The sequence below is a fragment of the Folsomia candida genome, unplaced genomic scaffold (assembly GCF_002217175.1).
Source record: "Folsomia candida strain VU population unplaced genomic scaffold, ASM221717v1 Fcan01_Sc002, whole genome shotgun sequence".
Taxonomy (NCBI): domain Eukaryota; kingdom Metazoa; phylum Arthropoda; class Collembola; order Entomobryomorpha; family Isotomidae; genus Folsomia; species Folsomia candida.
In genome coordinates, this window is record NW_019091194.1 from 11070176 (window position 1) to 11083818 (window position 13643).

The 13643-nt window shown below is 37.6% G+C and overlaps 1 protein-coding gene across 1 annotated transcript in view; it reads left to right on the top strand.

The window, feature by feature from the left end:
* The window catches only part of LOC110843093 (Down syndrome cell adhesion molecule homolog), a 105788-nt gene that overhangs the window by 90329 nt on the left and 1816 nt on the right, over positions 1-13643 (top strand). Inside the window, exons 3-29 of the mRNA XM_022089012.2 lie at positions 3626-3722; positions 3830-3922; positions 6374-6413; positions 6500-6552; positions 7428-7606; positions 7808-7990; positions 8298-8385; positions 8488-8575; positions 9149-9381; positions 9453-9658; positions 9779-9812; positions 9944-10024; positions 10093-10157; positions 10242-10587; positions 10665-11075; positions 11167-11290; positions 11382-11477; positions 11600-11671; positions 11776-11886; positions 12008-12071; positions 12147-12200; positions 12264-12428; positions 12511-12543; positions 12615-12692; positions 12769-12826; positions 12984-13270; positions 13344-13560. Coding sequence (XP_021944704.1) covers positions 3626-3722; positions 3830-3922; positions 6374-6413; positions 6500-6552; positions 7428-7606; positions 7808-7990; positions 8298-8385; positions 8488-8575; positions 9149-9381; positions 9453-9658; positions 9779-9812; positions 9944-10024; positions 10093-10157; positions 10242-10587; positions 10665-11075; positions 11167-11290; positions 11382-11477; positions 11600-11671; positions 11776-11886; positions 12008-12071; positions 12147-12200; positions 12264-12428; positions 12511-12543; positions 12615-12692; positions 12769-12826; positions 12984-13270; positions 13344-13560 — 3556 coding nt within the window. The remainder of the gene's footprint in view (positions 1-3625; positions 3723-3829; positions 3923-6373; positions 6414-6499; positions 6553-7427; positions 7607-7807; positions 7991-8297; positions 8386-8487; positions 8576-9148; positions 9382-9452; positions 9659-9778; positions 9813-9943; positions 10025-10092; positions 10158-10241; positions 10588-10664; positions 11076-11166; positions 11291-11381; positions 11478-11599; positions 11672-11775; positions 11887-12007; positions 12072-12146; positions 12201-12263; positions 12429-12510; positions 12544-12614; positions 12693-12768; positions 12827-12983; positions 13271-13343; positions 13561-13643) is intronic.

Below are 13643 nucleotides of genomic sequence, written 5' to 3' on the forward strand. Positions count from 1 at the left end.
TTCTGTCGTCGTGCATTTCACTATTGATGCCTGGAACTTTTTTTCTCACTCGGATGATTCCTTTTCAGAAAGCGATTACATTGCCGTTTTCTTTCCATGTTTTTTTGCACAGCTAGAGTATCATTTTTGCTCATGTACACTTTTGCATTACTGCACTTTGTGTGTACATATCTGAGTGCTGGGCATTTGAAAGTTTTTACATTGTCATTTCCACTTTTGTTGGTTGGTTGGTTGAGATTTTGCTGGTTGAGATTCGTTGTGTGTTGTTTTTGTGTCATGTTATTTGTTCTCGTCGTCGTCCCGGATTGGCAAGAAGCGTTGTTCGGGCAGCATTTCCAGAAACATACATACGAATTTGTGTACCTATGTATGTGTACATATCCACATACAAATATCTGAGTATGTAGGTTTATGTGGTTACTCCCCTTATTCGCCATGAAAGAAAGGCTTGATTCAATTTTGCTCAGAGAGCTACTTGAATTCTGTATTTTTCAGTCACTCTCTCTCTCTGCCTGGCACACCGACGGCACAACATTGGTGCAAATTACTCCGGCTTTGACTCTTTTCCAATTCCTTTCCATAAATGAAAAAGATGTGCAAATAAAGTTTACAGTAAAAGAAAAGAGGAATGAGATAAAGCTGCAAACAAAAGAGTTTGGCATGGCACGACGGTTTTTTGTCCTTCAGGTGTAAACTGATAAGTCAGGTTTTTGTCAAGGAAAATATTCAATTACCTTTCGCAACAAAGAGGAGAATGCAAATCATACATTTATTATTTTTGCTATACAATTTCGATCTGAGCAGAAACAAACAAAAAGTTATCTATTGCGCACCATACATACTTGGGATACGTACACGCGTTATTTTCTACATTTTAAAATTTTATTTTCTTGTAATATTGTGGTGACCTACCTACGCAAATATTTAGTCGCATGAATTGTACATAGTTGCAGATATTTATTCTACATTGGTGTGAAATTTATTAAGAAGCGTTAAAGCTTGCCAATACAATTTTTAGACGAAACCAAACCACAAGTCAACACACTTATCTAGAGAATAGGTTTCAGATAATTTGAGTTTTGGGTTGATTTGGGCGAAGCAAGTGAAACGACGGCGTCCAACAGTGAGGTTGAAGTGACGGAATCTCCAGCAGAGTGGGCAGATCTCTAGCCTTATTTTGTGATATTCTTTCTAAAAAGTGCACTCTTCTTAACTTGAGATACGATTCCCCAACATTTGTCGTTAATGTCATTAAATACCATTCACAGTTTTATTTTTTACGACTTTTGTCAGCGCACTCGTTCTCTCGCCCACTAAGTCATTTTCACCTTTCTTGTCATATCCTGTTGTTGCGTATTCTCCTTGGTCATATGAGCATTATAGCGGAACCAGGTAAAAATTTACAGATGTGATGCACCAAATTCAACTGATCCAGTAATTTTATAATTTCCACCCCAATTTCAGAATTAACGGTTTTTAGCCGAGTACAAAAGACATCATTCATTCACATCAAAATTGTAAATTAGTTTTGAAAGCATAGTTGAGCTGCTAATAAGAATCACACCCCTGAAGGTAAATACACGAGTGGATGATGATGGTGGTGCCAAGTAACGCTGTCCCTCTCCACAGGCACCGAGGGGAAAGATAAAAAGGGTCTCAAGAAACGGGAGCAGTTTGCTTGTTGACCACCTCCGTGCGCTGACAAGCGAATCAAATCTTTAATATAACGCTTCGAACAAGGAGCTGAGACCTTTTAAAATTCCAGAGTTTTGCTTCTGGACAATTTTTTAGACAGCTTTAATAACCCGACTTTACTGACAGCTTATATCAAATCAATTGTAAAATGCGATGTACAAAAAAATTGATACAAGGGACGAAAAAATCACAAGATATCAAGTCTTTGCATCGCTTTTTTACCCCTTTGTGCAGTCATGTCTGAGGAATGTATTACAAATTCTTGACACTCGTATTTCATACTTTAAGTTTGCTGCCCTTACTTCGTGTCAAGGTATTTTTATGTAAGACTTGATACCTTCAAATGATAGGATTAGAGCCTAATTGTACACAAAACTGGTTTGAATTTAACCAAGATTATACCAAACGGATGGCAAGAGACGGTGTAAAACGTGTTGGAATGAACTTTGGTCTTATTCCCAAGAAGAGATTAGATTGCCGGATTTTTTAAACGTTTCGAAATGATATTATTATTATTATTATAAACCTTTTTACGAGTCTTGGGTGGAATTGTTTGGATTTCGTATAAAAAGACAGGAAATGTTCATGAGATTAGGAACTCACATTCCACGTAAAATTATGTTGACATGTGTCAAATTGTCATCGTTTACTTTTACTTTAAAATTCTGATGCCAGATAATTCTGATCATGTATATATTTAAAAAAACTTATCGCCTTACGTGTATCCTATTTATGAATTATCTGTACAGTGAAACAACGAAAACTGTAATGAACTGAGAATGGAAAGGTTCTCGCATGCAATTCTGTCATTCTTTCGTCACTACAAAGTTTCAGTCAAAGTTTTTATTCGGATTTTTAGAATGTCACATGAATCTGTAAACTTATTTTTGAACAACTAAGAAATACTAAATTAAAATGTCATTTGGTGAGTCGACATTTTCCACTGACGAATTAACTTACTCTTTTCTAATCCTGACTGAGACACATTGAGTTCATACACATATCCATCTACTTCCACAGAAAGAAGGGCCTCCCTTTTTGTAATGGAACTGAAATATAGTTTAGTAGAATCATTCGACTTAACGGCAACAGCAGAATTTTAGTTCCTTCAAGAAAACTGATACGGTGACTGATTTCTAATACTAATTTGCGAAACACGAACTTGACGCTTACTCGGAGAAGGTTGGATATAACATCAAAACCATAACGCACGAATTGATTTTCTTTCTGGTAATCGCTTCATCCGACGGTGGATTTCTTTTGATTTTAATCAGTCACTCATAGCAAATTTCTTTTTACCATTAGTGCATTTCCCATTATTAACTATCCTGAGATGTCCCTCGCCCTCGGATAATGCTTACGTACATATTTTCTTGCGAGGTATTTCTTCATGACCAAGGTAGTCATACGTACCTACTTCAAGGCAGAATATTGGAGGGTGGAAACTCTGTTTGAAAATACTAACAAAGGTTGTATTGTGTATTGTCCAGCAAAACAGGACAAACTTTTTTGGTTTGGATTTTGTATACACAGTTTGAGGATTGGGGAGGGTCTGTAGTTAATAAGTTAATGTGATTCGATGGAACAGCTTCACAATAATAATGAGGATGACTTGACTTTTATTAAAAAAGTTTGATCATTTTCTCCGCTATCTGGATACTTCGACATGTGTTTGTCTGGCGCAAAAGTTTTTTTTGTCTCTTTATTGTCGTGTTTAATATATTTTTTGTGAATTGTGTCCTATTTTAATTTTAATGAGAATATTTGTTTGTTTGTTCTGCTGTCCTTTGAGATGGCTGGGGTTGAAGACCAAACTCTCCGAACCGTCCAACCATTCATCCATCCCCATAATTTTTAATAGACTGCAGTTGTTGAATTCATGTTATGATGGTTCGTGTTTTATAATGCAATGTTAATTTATCATTTTCAGGACTCCTGTTGAGCGGCATGGTTAGTGGGGATGACATGAGAGATGTATCCGAAGGGGACGATGTCGTGTTGGAGTGTCGCTTTGGCCCCCATTTGAGGTATGTCTAATTTTAAACCTATACATGCATGAAAGTGGACTTGAGAAATGCATTCAAGTTTTAAGAAACTCTACTAATGTATTTCAAATAACGAATTTACCTTGCAGCACCCGTGGTCCAACTGTGTATTGGACGAGGACGAACAACCGAGACAAAGACAATGTTGCTATTGAAGGAACGCCATTGGAACAGAATTACGAGTAAGTTGATGCATGATTTAACCTCTGCCACTTGTTGTACGAAACAACAATTAGAAGAATATCATCCTCAAGCTGATCAGATTGGTAGATTTTTTTGTCATTTGATATGAACTGCAGGGGGAAGCATAATCAGTTGACACTTGTATGAACTCCCCTCGTCTACAAGTTTTGCATTTAAAAAACTCAGTTTGATCACGATGCATACATATTTTAATTCATGACTCAATGAAGATTTACTTCTTTTGTGTCCAATCACCACCAACACGACGTATTTTGCTTTCAAAAAAGAAGATTTTGTTTTGGATTATGCAATCTTGGATTTTAAGACGATGATAAACAGATTGCCATTTTGGGCAAATGAATAAATATTTTTGTTTAATCAGCATAATGTAAATTCGAATTTACCAAACAATTCGTTCCAGAACGGCAGATTAAAATTTTAATAAAAACTGACAAAAAGGGGCAAACGTAATCTTCTCTGGTGGTTTGACGGACAAAAGGCTGGATGGGATTTTGCTGAATGGATGATTGGCGTGCTGGGCACGTTTCCTTGTTGGTTGGTTGGCTAAGGATGAGCGAGAGTGCAGTGGGTTTTAATTACAATTAACTATCATTTCTTATTGCATCTTTTACCCCTCGTTTTGATTAGATAAGATTAGATCTGGTCTTGGTCACATTATTTATTTATCGTCGATCGTTTTTGGTCCTGGTGTCAGCATCATGTTAATTGACTGGTTCGTACACGAAGAAGGACCGGATGCGTAGAGATTGAATGGTCAGCAAATGAAGACTTTTGATGGGAACGAATGAAGAATGAAAAAATAGACATGCTGCCACATTGGGATTCAGCAGCAGGAGGATGATTGTTGATTTTTGATGGGATGTTGGATTATCAAATAGATTTGGATACCATCTCACAACGTTTGCCTTGTCTTTCTTGGCATCATTATGCATGTACATACGTCTAACCTGCATTGATCTACACAAATGATTTGATGAGACGAATTCGAAATTTTGTATAAGATTGTTCGCATTGAGGGTGGCGTTGTGTTTTTTTATCATTTCACAAGAAGACGCCTATCCTCGTCTTGTTGAGGGCGAGTACATGTTTAGCTGAAGCAGTTGTTCAGAGCCCCTGTTGGGTGTGCCCCATTGTTTATTCTAATGCAAACAGACGGACGGATGGAGAATAGGGTGCGTGGTCCTGGGGTCGTCGTCAAGTAGTTGAGAGTGTAATTACATATACTGCTAAGCTAAGAACTTGTAAATTGTGTGGACATTGGGTGGAGCCTCTTTCTATTTTTCACTACAAATATGCTATAAAGTATTTTCCTTTTCTATTATTTGAGTCAAGATTGAGGTTGTTATTTGTGGGTGTGAATATTTGCCCTGTTGTTGAATAAACTTTTCATTTTTTTCCCGTAAGCGATAAATAATAAATACATATGTGAGTGAAGTTGTCACTTTATTTTGTAAATTTTATAATTCAGAAGTTCGATATTTACTTAACATTGATCCACCAGGAATACGAAAAAGTGTTTCCAATAAATATGCTATTAAAAATGCACACAATGGTCATAAAAAATCCTTCTGTTAATGATGGATGATGTTTCGCCCTCAGAAAGGAGAGTTGGTTACATTTGCTGAATTTTAATTGTGGCGAATGCCCAAGTTGAATTTCCTCATGGCATGGAGAAAATGCATAAAGAATTGAAAATGGAAGTTGATCATCGTAGGAAGGGGTTCGTATCTCGCTAACGTAAGCCTGGGGCTACACACTTGGTTATTGTAGCGTTTTGACAGTGATGCTGCCTTCTTGCTGGACTTGATTTGCATAAAAATTTGTTACCAATCGACAGATTTGGTGTGGTTGAATTGATAAAAATAATTGATTTTATGGTTTTATGGAGGCAGGATAAACTTTTACGAGGGTTCAATTATCTTGAGCTCCTAGACATTAGCCGAGCATATTTTCTTGTACCTTTGTTGTTTCTGGTTTTTTTGACAAGCGGAGCGAGCGATCAGAGATTTGCAAGGAGTTGAGATCGACGTGGAGTTTATTGGCATATCGCTACTTGGACTTTTACAACAAAAAATTATGTTGTATTAAAATAAACCGGATTGAATTATTCCAATCCTTACGGTTTTACAGCTGCTGTTTGATTATGAGGAAGGGATTCTCTTTTTCTTCGTACACTTGCATTGATGCCAGTGATTTGATATTAATTTAAAAAATAACCCATATTTATTTAGCCCAACGATTTAACCTCATTTATTTCAAGTTCATTAGAGACGGATTAAATATTGCTCACTCCTCAGTCCTAACTATAATCACAAGGTTTTGTTTTCAGAAAGTTGAGGGTTATAGCTGACCTATTCCAATAAGTTCAATGAATCTTCTTCAAAACCAAATGATCATTATTTCTAAAAATTCCATATTTTTTCACACAGAATCGATTATGTACCGACCGCTGGGAAATACGACTTGAAGGTAAGTGCAATTACTGCATATGTTGCTTCTGCAGAGTATCATCGTAATAATACACAGCATACTAATCTGATTATTTTCTCCTAAAGATCAAGAACGCCAGCTATGATCGAGATAACGGAAAATTCGAATGTCGCATGAGGTACGTTTATACATAACTAGCGTATAGCCCGGCCAAGGCCGGGTTCTAGAGTTCCAGTGGGGGGTGTGCCCAAAGCGAAAAATCCGTCATACTATATTTTAAATAATTCCCAGTGGAGACTTTGTCATACTACATACATACATCAGACTGAGGGTTTGCCCAAGTCATACTGCATTTTAATTAACCTGGTCACAGTAAAATTTGATTCCCCCCTGTGGGAGTAGTTGAATAGCTAATTACTTAAATTCCCGTCGCGTGGGAGTAACTGCATAGCTAACTATTTAAATTCCCATGCTTCACGCTCCCGTTAAGTTCCATAAACCCCGTTAACTTTTACAATTAACGCCAAGCTATTGACGGATTCGGATTCAGCGTCAAAAATACATTCGAATTGATATGCGACATCACGAATAAGCCAGATTTGGACACCACGGTCACGGCGAGGTCACGGGGGCCTCGCAGGTCAAAACCATTGACGGCGTTGGATTCAGCGTCAAAAATACATTCGAATTGACATGCCACTCGCTGTGGGTAGAGTTTCTCAAACTAAAATAATTAATTAATAGTGTTTATCACGATCACTTATCATGATAACCACTATTGATGAGTGATGTATGTATGTGGGGTGTACATGTTCATGTATTCATTTATTCATGCAGTGCAGTGCATGCATGCAGTGGTTGCTCCGCTTCCTTCTTTGTCTACTGTATGGGGCAATTTGCATTGCGAAGACGGACCCAGGGACCCAGGGATCATACTAACACTTTATTAGAGTAGATAATGCATTTAGCTCACACATGTCTTTTTGGTCATCGTGGTGAAACATATTTAAAATAAGTACGTCAATGAAAACAAATATTATTCAATCCTCTCAGGTCTCAAGGATCCGGACACGAACTTCACTCAAAAACTTTTCAGCTGACCGTGCTTCTGCCGCCCGGACCTCCTCGCATCACACCCGTCGAACCCTCAGCCACTGAAGGCCGTACAATTGAATTAACCTGTTCAAGTTCGGGTGGAAGTCCTGACCCACTCATCCGATGGTACCGAGCAGGTAGGTTTTCAAGCGAATTAGTCTAAACACGAGATGACTAGAGAGAGAGTTTAGTATTTATAAAATTGGGTACTTGGTTTCACTCATCATATGAAAATGGAAGCCGTTAAAGCATGATGCAAACTACGAATTTGACATCTATTACACTCAAATTAAGTATAATGCTGAATAAAATACAAACTTGAATTCTTGCATTTTCAGGGATGCCCTACCCATTGGAATCCATAATCAAGAACGGAGGGTCCAGAAACAACCCTACCTCAGCAATTTTGTCCGTTGTTCCCCAAAGAGATGACGATGGGACGGATTACCGCTGCGTGGTGTGGAACAGGGCGTTGGGTGAAGGAGAAAAGCTGGAAAGTTCAACTCAACTCAATGTTAATTGTAAGTCAATTAATTAACTACTATGTATTTACTACGGGGGGAGAAAAGCAGGCAGGAAATTGTGGGGTGGATTGGCTTGTTGTCCAACCATCCCCCTTGGGGTTCATTTGGTTATTCTTGGAAGCAATAATTTTCTCGTAATGGTTTAAGTAATGGGGGACAGTTATAAAGTTGCATTGATGCATTAAAAGACAATAAGCCAAGTATAATGCACTTGCATACATATAGTCAAGGAGGAGGAAGTGTCAGCAATAAAACGGCATCCATTCGAGGTATTAATGTGTTTTCTTGTATTTTTCCCCGGAAGATTATCCACGTGTGAAAGTTGGTCCGGAAAACCCATTGCGAGTCGAGAAAGGATCGCCATGTCGGCTAACGTGCAATGTGGATAGCAAGTAAGTTATACATACATAAGTATATTTGTACTTGTGTTATTTGGTTTTAGGAAGAAGGAGATTCTGGTGAAACTGGACTAAAATATTTTCCCTTAATTCTAGGCCCGCAGTTAACTCTGTTAAATGGACTAGAAACGGACGATTCTCAGAGACCTCTTTCACCTACACCATTCCCAGAGTTTCAATCCAGGTTTGTTGCAGCACAATGCATTTCTTCGCGTAACGATAATTATTGGTCCCAATCCAACCCTTTCCTCGCATGAAAATCCTCCTCTTCGAATATCAACGTTACATGCCTTCATGTAATATCACGTCCATTAAGATTCACCCTCTTCATCGCCACTGGTTGTGGCGTCTTCTTGCCAAAACCATGGTAGGCGACCGGATCTTTTGCTGTGCTGTCCTTGCAGCAATCTTTTCCGTGTGGGTAGTGCGTATACATACGCCTGTCGTGGGTTTTGTGGTTTTGTTTCCTGTACTCTCTTCGGCTACCTGAGTAGAATTTTTATGTCCAGATTCTTATTCTTTTTGGTTTTAAAGTATTGAACTGAGACCAGAAAGATTGCCTTATTCTCCTGCGACAGCTACACAGAAGTTGTTTTCACGCAAATACGCAGCTGCGTATAGTTTAATGGATTGTTTAATCGTATCTTATTCTTAAATGCCATTAGTATTATCCATTAAATTTGAAGTTTGCACAATAAAATTGACATTTGAAAAATATGCAAATAATTCTGACGGAGATGATTTTGAATCCAAATAGGACGCAGGAACGTACGTTTGCCAGGCAGAGAACGGGTTGGGACAATCAGGAGAGTCGGACTTGAGCTTGGAAGTTTTATATGCACCAATCGTCTCCGTGATTGCCAAGAAAGAGATTGAAGAAGGTGAAAATGTGTGGATCAAATGCAACGTGTCCTCAAACCCAAGACCAGCTTCCATCGAATGGATAAAAATGGATGACCCCAATTTCCGACAAACTGGAGATATTTTACGGTATGGATTAATTTTTAAGAAACTTCGTGTTACAGTGGTCAGACATTGCATTATTTCCTGTATAATTATAGGATTGAACGTGTGTCTGCTGCAAATGTGGGAACCTACGCTTGCAAAGCTGTCAATATAATCAACCCATCCGGGGACACCAGTACCTACGAAAGAACTGGAAATGCCACGGTGACCCTGATGATTAAACACGCTCCTGGCAAAACATTCATTGAACCAGCCGAACCAAACGTCGTAGAAGGGTCCGGAGTAACTTTAAATTGCGGAGGTAGGTTGATAACATGATAGTTATTAAATACAGCCAATAAAAATTAAATAGCAACCTGCTATCAATTATTATCATTGAGCTTCCAATGTTTTTACAATTATTTTCTTTGAATTTGTATAGCGAATCCTCCCGGATGGCCCCTTCCAAACTTTAGGTAATTATTGGAGCGTAAATATCGTATAATAGTAATACTCAGCGGCCATATGTCGCATAATAATAATAAGAAAAATATGTCAATTCCTCACACTTGTCACTTTCTTTATATGATTCATATCAAAATTTCAGATGGTGGAAAGAAGGTTCTGAAAGCACAATTTCAGTCGGCCCTCAACTGAATATTGGATCTGCCAAAGTATCTTCTGAAGGGTAAGTTGAAGCTAATTCTTATTATTGTACTTCATTTCATATTTCTCAAAATGACCTCATGTTTCCAGAGTTTATTTGTGTCAACCAACAAACGAAATTGGAACCGGGACCATTGCTTCTGCTACTTTGAAAGGTATACTTTTATAGGCTAATTTTCAACAAAACGTGAGTCGTATATAATTGCGAAAATGATTAATTTTGATCTTTTTTTCCAAAGTATACCAAGCACCAAAAATCGTCCAGACACTTCAACCTCAGATTTTGAAAAAGACTGGCGATACTAATTTCAAAGTTTCATGCACCGCAACTGCGAAACCACGACCATCAATTTCGTGGGCTAAAGATGGTCAAATCTTGCAACCGAATTCCCAGTTGGCTCGTGGATTTTATCGAATTGAAACGCACGACATTGAAGTCAAGAATGGTGCTTACACAGTGAATAGCACGTTGTTCTTTACTGGAGAAAATAGGCCGAGTGGTCAAATCCTTGCAGAAGACCGGGGTTATTACGCGTGTATTGCTGAGAATGAAGTCCGAAAAGAAGAAAGTCACATGTATTTAAGGTACAATACATACTTAAACGTTGCAATAACTATAATACTAAATACAATACTATAAAAATGTATTATAAAATATATAGGGTTCAACATAAGCCCATCTTTATACATCAAAGAACATCCGAAATCGATAGAGTAGCTTATGACTCTGGAGAAACGGCACATATTCCCTGCAAAATCCAAGCTTTCCCCAAACCAGAGTTTGATTGGTTTCACAATTCTTTAACACTCAACTTTGATTCCAAGCATTCTCGAACATACGAACAAAACTTGACAATTCTGGCAAATGACGTTTATATTTCAACTCTAATTGTGCACGGAGTTCAAGAAGAAGACTATGGCGGATACAAATGCAAGGCAACTAATTCAATGGGAAATTCATCTTCAGTCATTACCCTGGAAGCTAAAGGTCCTCCATCGACGCCCAAGCATATTAGAGTCATTGATGCTACGGAAGTGTCTATTTTACTTCAGTGGGAGGCTGGATTTGATGGGTAAATACTTAGTTTGCTCCGCTTAACCTGACCATAAAATAACTTGTGTATATTAAATAGCAATAAATAATACATAATTTCGTCATTGCAGTGGATATGAAGATACCAAGTATTTGGTGCAGTACTTTTCGGATGATGAAGCCGTTGGGGAAGCCAGTTGCCAAAATCCATGCAACATCACCGGTCTGAAACAACAGACCGAGTACAATTTCAGAGTAAGTTTGAATGAATTACAACTTCCCTTTGTCCATCTCATTTTCAAACAAACGATTGATGTGAGATTTACTTTCTTTGTTTTTTTCATAGATCAAAGCGGTGAATGATGTTGGAACTAGCGATTTCTCTAAGAATCTCACTGGGTCCACAAAAGTTGACTTGACCAAAATTCCTGACCCTATTGAGGTTAGTAATCTGAAATTATCTCTGCATAATTAGTGATAATATTTAGTTTCATGTGGTTTGGTGTTGATGATTAATGAGATAACGTAACTCAACTTTAATTGAGTAACTATTTCATTTTACAGGTGAAATTTGAACCCAAGTCTAAAACTTTGCTATTTAACCTCATTAAACCGATGCCCATGGCTGAAGCTAAGGTGGGTTTTTTTTTATTTCTTTACTACGTTTGAATTATGTTGACGCATCTTTCTTGTTTGTGTAAAAAAAATTATAACAACGTTTCAATTATGTTATTTTTCAGATTGAAGTGTTTGTGTCCGGTGAAGCCAGTTGGAGAAAGTATAGAATGATTCCTTTAGAATTTGTCAACACACATGAGCACATTATTGAGGAAGAGAAACCTTTGGAACAAGTTAGTAAATTTTTTATTTGGTTTATAGCTCGAAGCAGTTCGCCTTTGTTACTCTTAAAAAATTAATCTACAAGACACTATACGTACAAGCATATAAAATATATGTACATCAATCTTTCAGGTTCGCGTCTCAATCTGTTTTGAGTCTGAAGCTGCCTGTGGAAACAGTATCAATGCAGATGAAGGTTGGTTCATTTTTTTGTGCTTTATAAACTCAACTTTTTTGATTCATTACTAATGGAACTTCAATCAATTTGTAGTGAACTCAGTCCCGGCAAAGGCGCACATTAGTGGAAGAGTTCCTTACGTAATTGGTAAGTCATCGTATTTATAAATATAAGGCAATCAACTTAAAGAGTATTTTTTTACCATTCTAGGAGGAGTAGTGTCTGGATTTGTTGTACTAATTTGTGTGGGACTGATCCTCATGTTTTGCTGTTGTCGGAAGAAGAAGATTGTCAAAAAAGATTATGAAATGGGCCGTGGACGTGACGCAACTCAAGACGCTCCACCACCGTATTACAATGGAATGGAGAATAAAGGTTAGTGTTGTTTTACTCGCATTTCATTTCAGTATTGGTAATAATTGGTATAGATTACAACGAATTTTTATTTTTTGTTTAGGAATGGAACGTTCCATGGACGTCATCGAAGACAGTAAGTCGTATAGTGCATCTTGAAATCGTAATTAAATACTAATTTTTATTAATAATGTGATTCTTTTTCAGCTCTGAAAAATTTCGATCAACAAAACGGTTACATTAGTTATAACGGACTACATCATCAACCTGTAAATGGAAATGGAAGTAAGTAATGTAAAATTCCTAGGGTAGAAATCTAATTGAAATTTGTTTCTAACAATTTTTCCTATTACTTCCGTAGCAATTCCATACATTGATCAGAACAGTTACTCCAACTCTAACAACGGGGGGTCCGTCAAGTAAGTGCAATTCAATATATTTTATAGAGTTTTTGGTTTTGCGAGTATTTGATCTGATTTGGTTTAATCAATCATAAACTTTGTTTTTTGTGTATTTTTAATGCATTGAGTCCTTCATGGTTCTATATAGATAATAATTTCAATTATTTTCTTATAGCTCACAAGATTCCTTGTGGAAGGCTCCTCAGCTTGTGCCAAGTGATCAACAACAAATCAATATGCAGAACCAATCTATAAATCACAATCATCTCCACGCCACCATGCATCATCAGCAACAACAGCAACAACAACCCCATCCAAATCACAGGAATAGTGGTAACTACGAGCATCATCAGTCATACAGTAACGCACCAGACGATTACGTCTCCTACGATAACCGAGGCAACTACGCCACGGACCCATACGGTCCCATACCTAAACCTAAGAGAAGACTAGATCTCATTGGTACGCCAAGAAAAGTCGTTTTAATATGTAATTCTATATCAACGTTTGCTAATTTATATTTCAAAATCTTTAGGTGATTCGCCATACCATGAGCTAAGTGGGTTACCGGACCCATATTTAGAGCCAACGAGTCATTCCCATGCCCACCCCACCCATAACGGAGGAGGTCATGAGCAGGAACTTCCAGCTAGAACCCAACCAATGACAATGACGTTCGAAGAGTCCTTAGAAAGTGGTTACTCTACTCCTAACTCACGCAATAGGAGAGTTATTAGAGAAATAATCGTCTGGTAAGTGATCAAATTGGGGATTATTAATCCTGTGATTTTTTATCGAATCGATCGATGCAACATGGAACTAATACTTCCTTTGT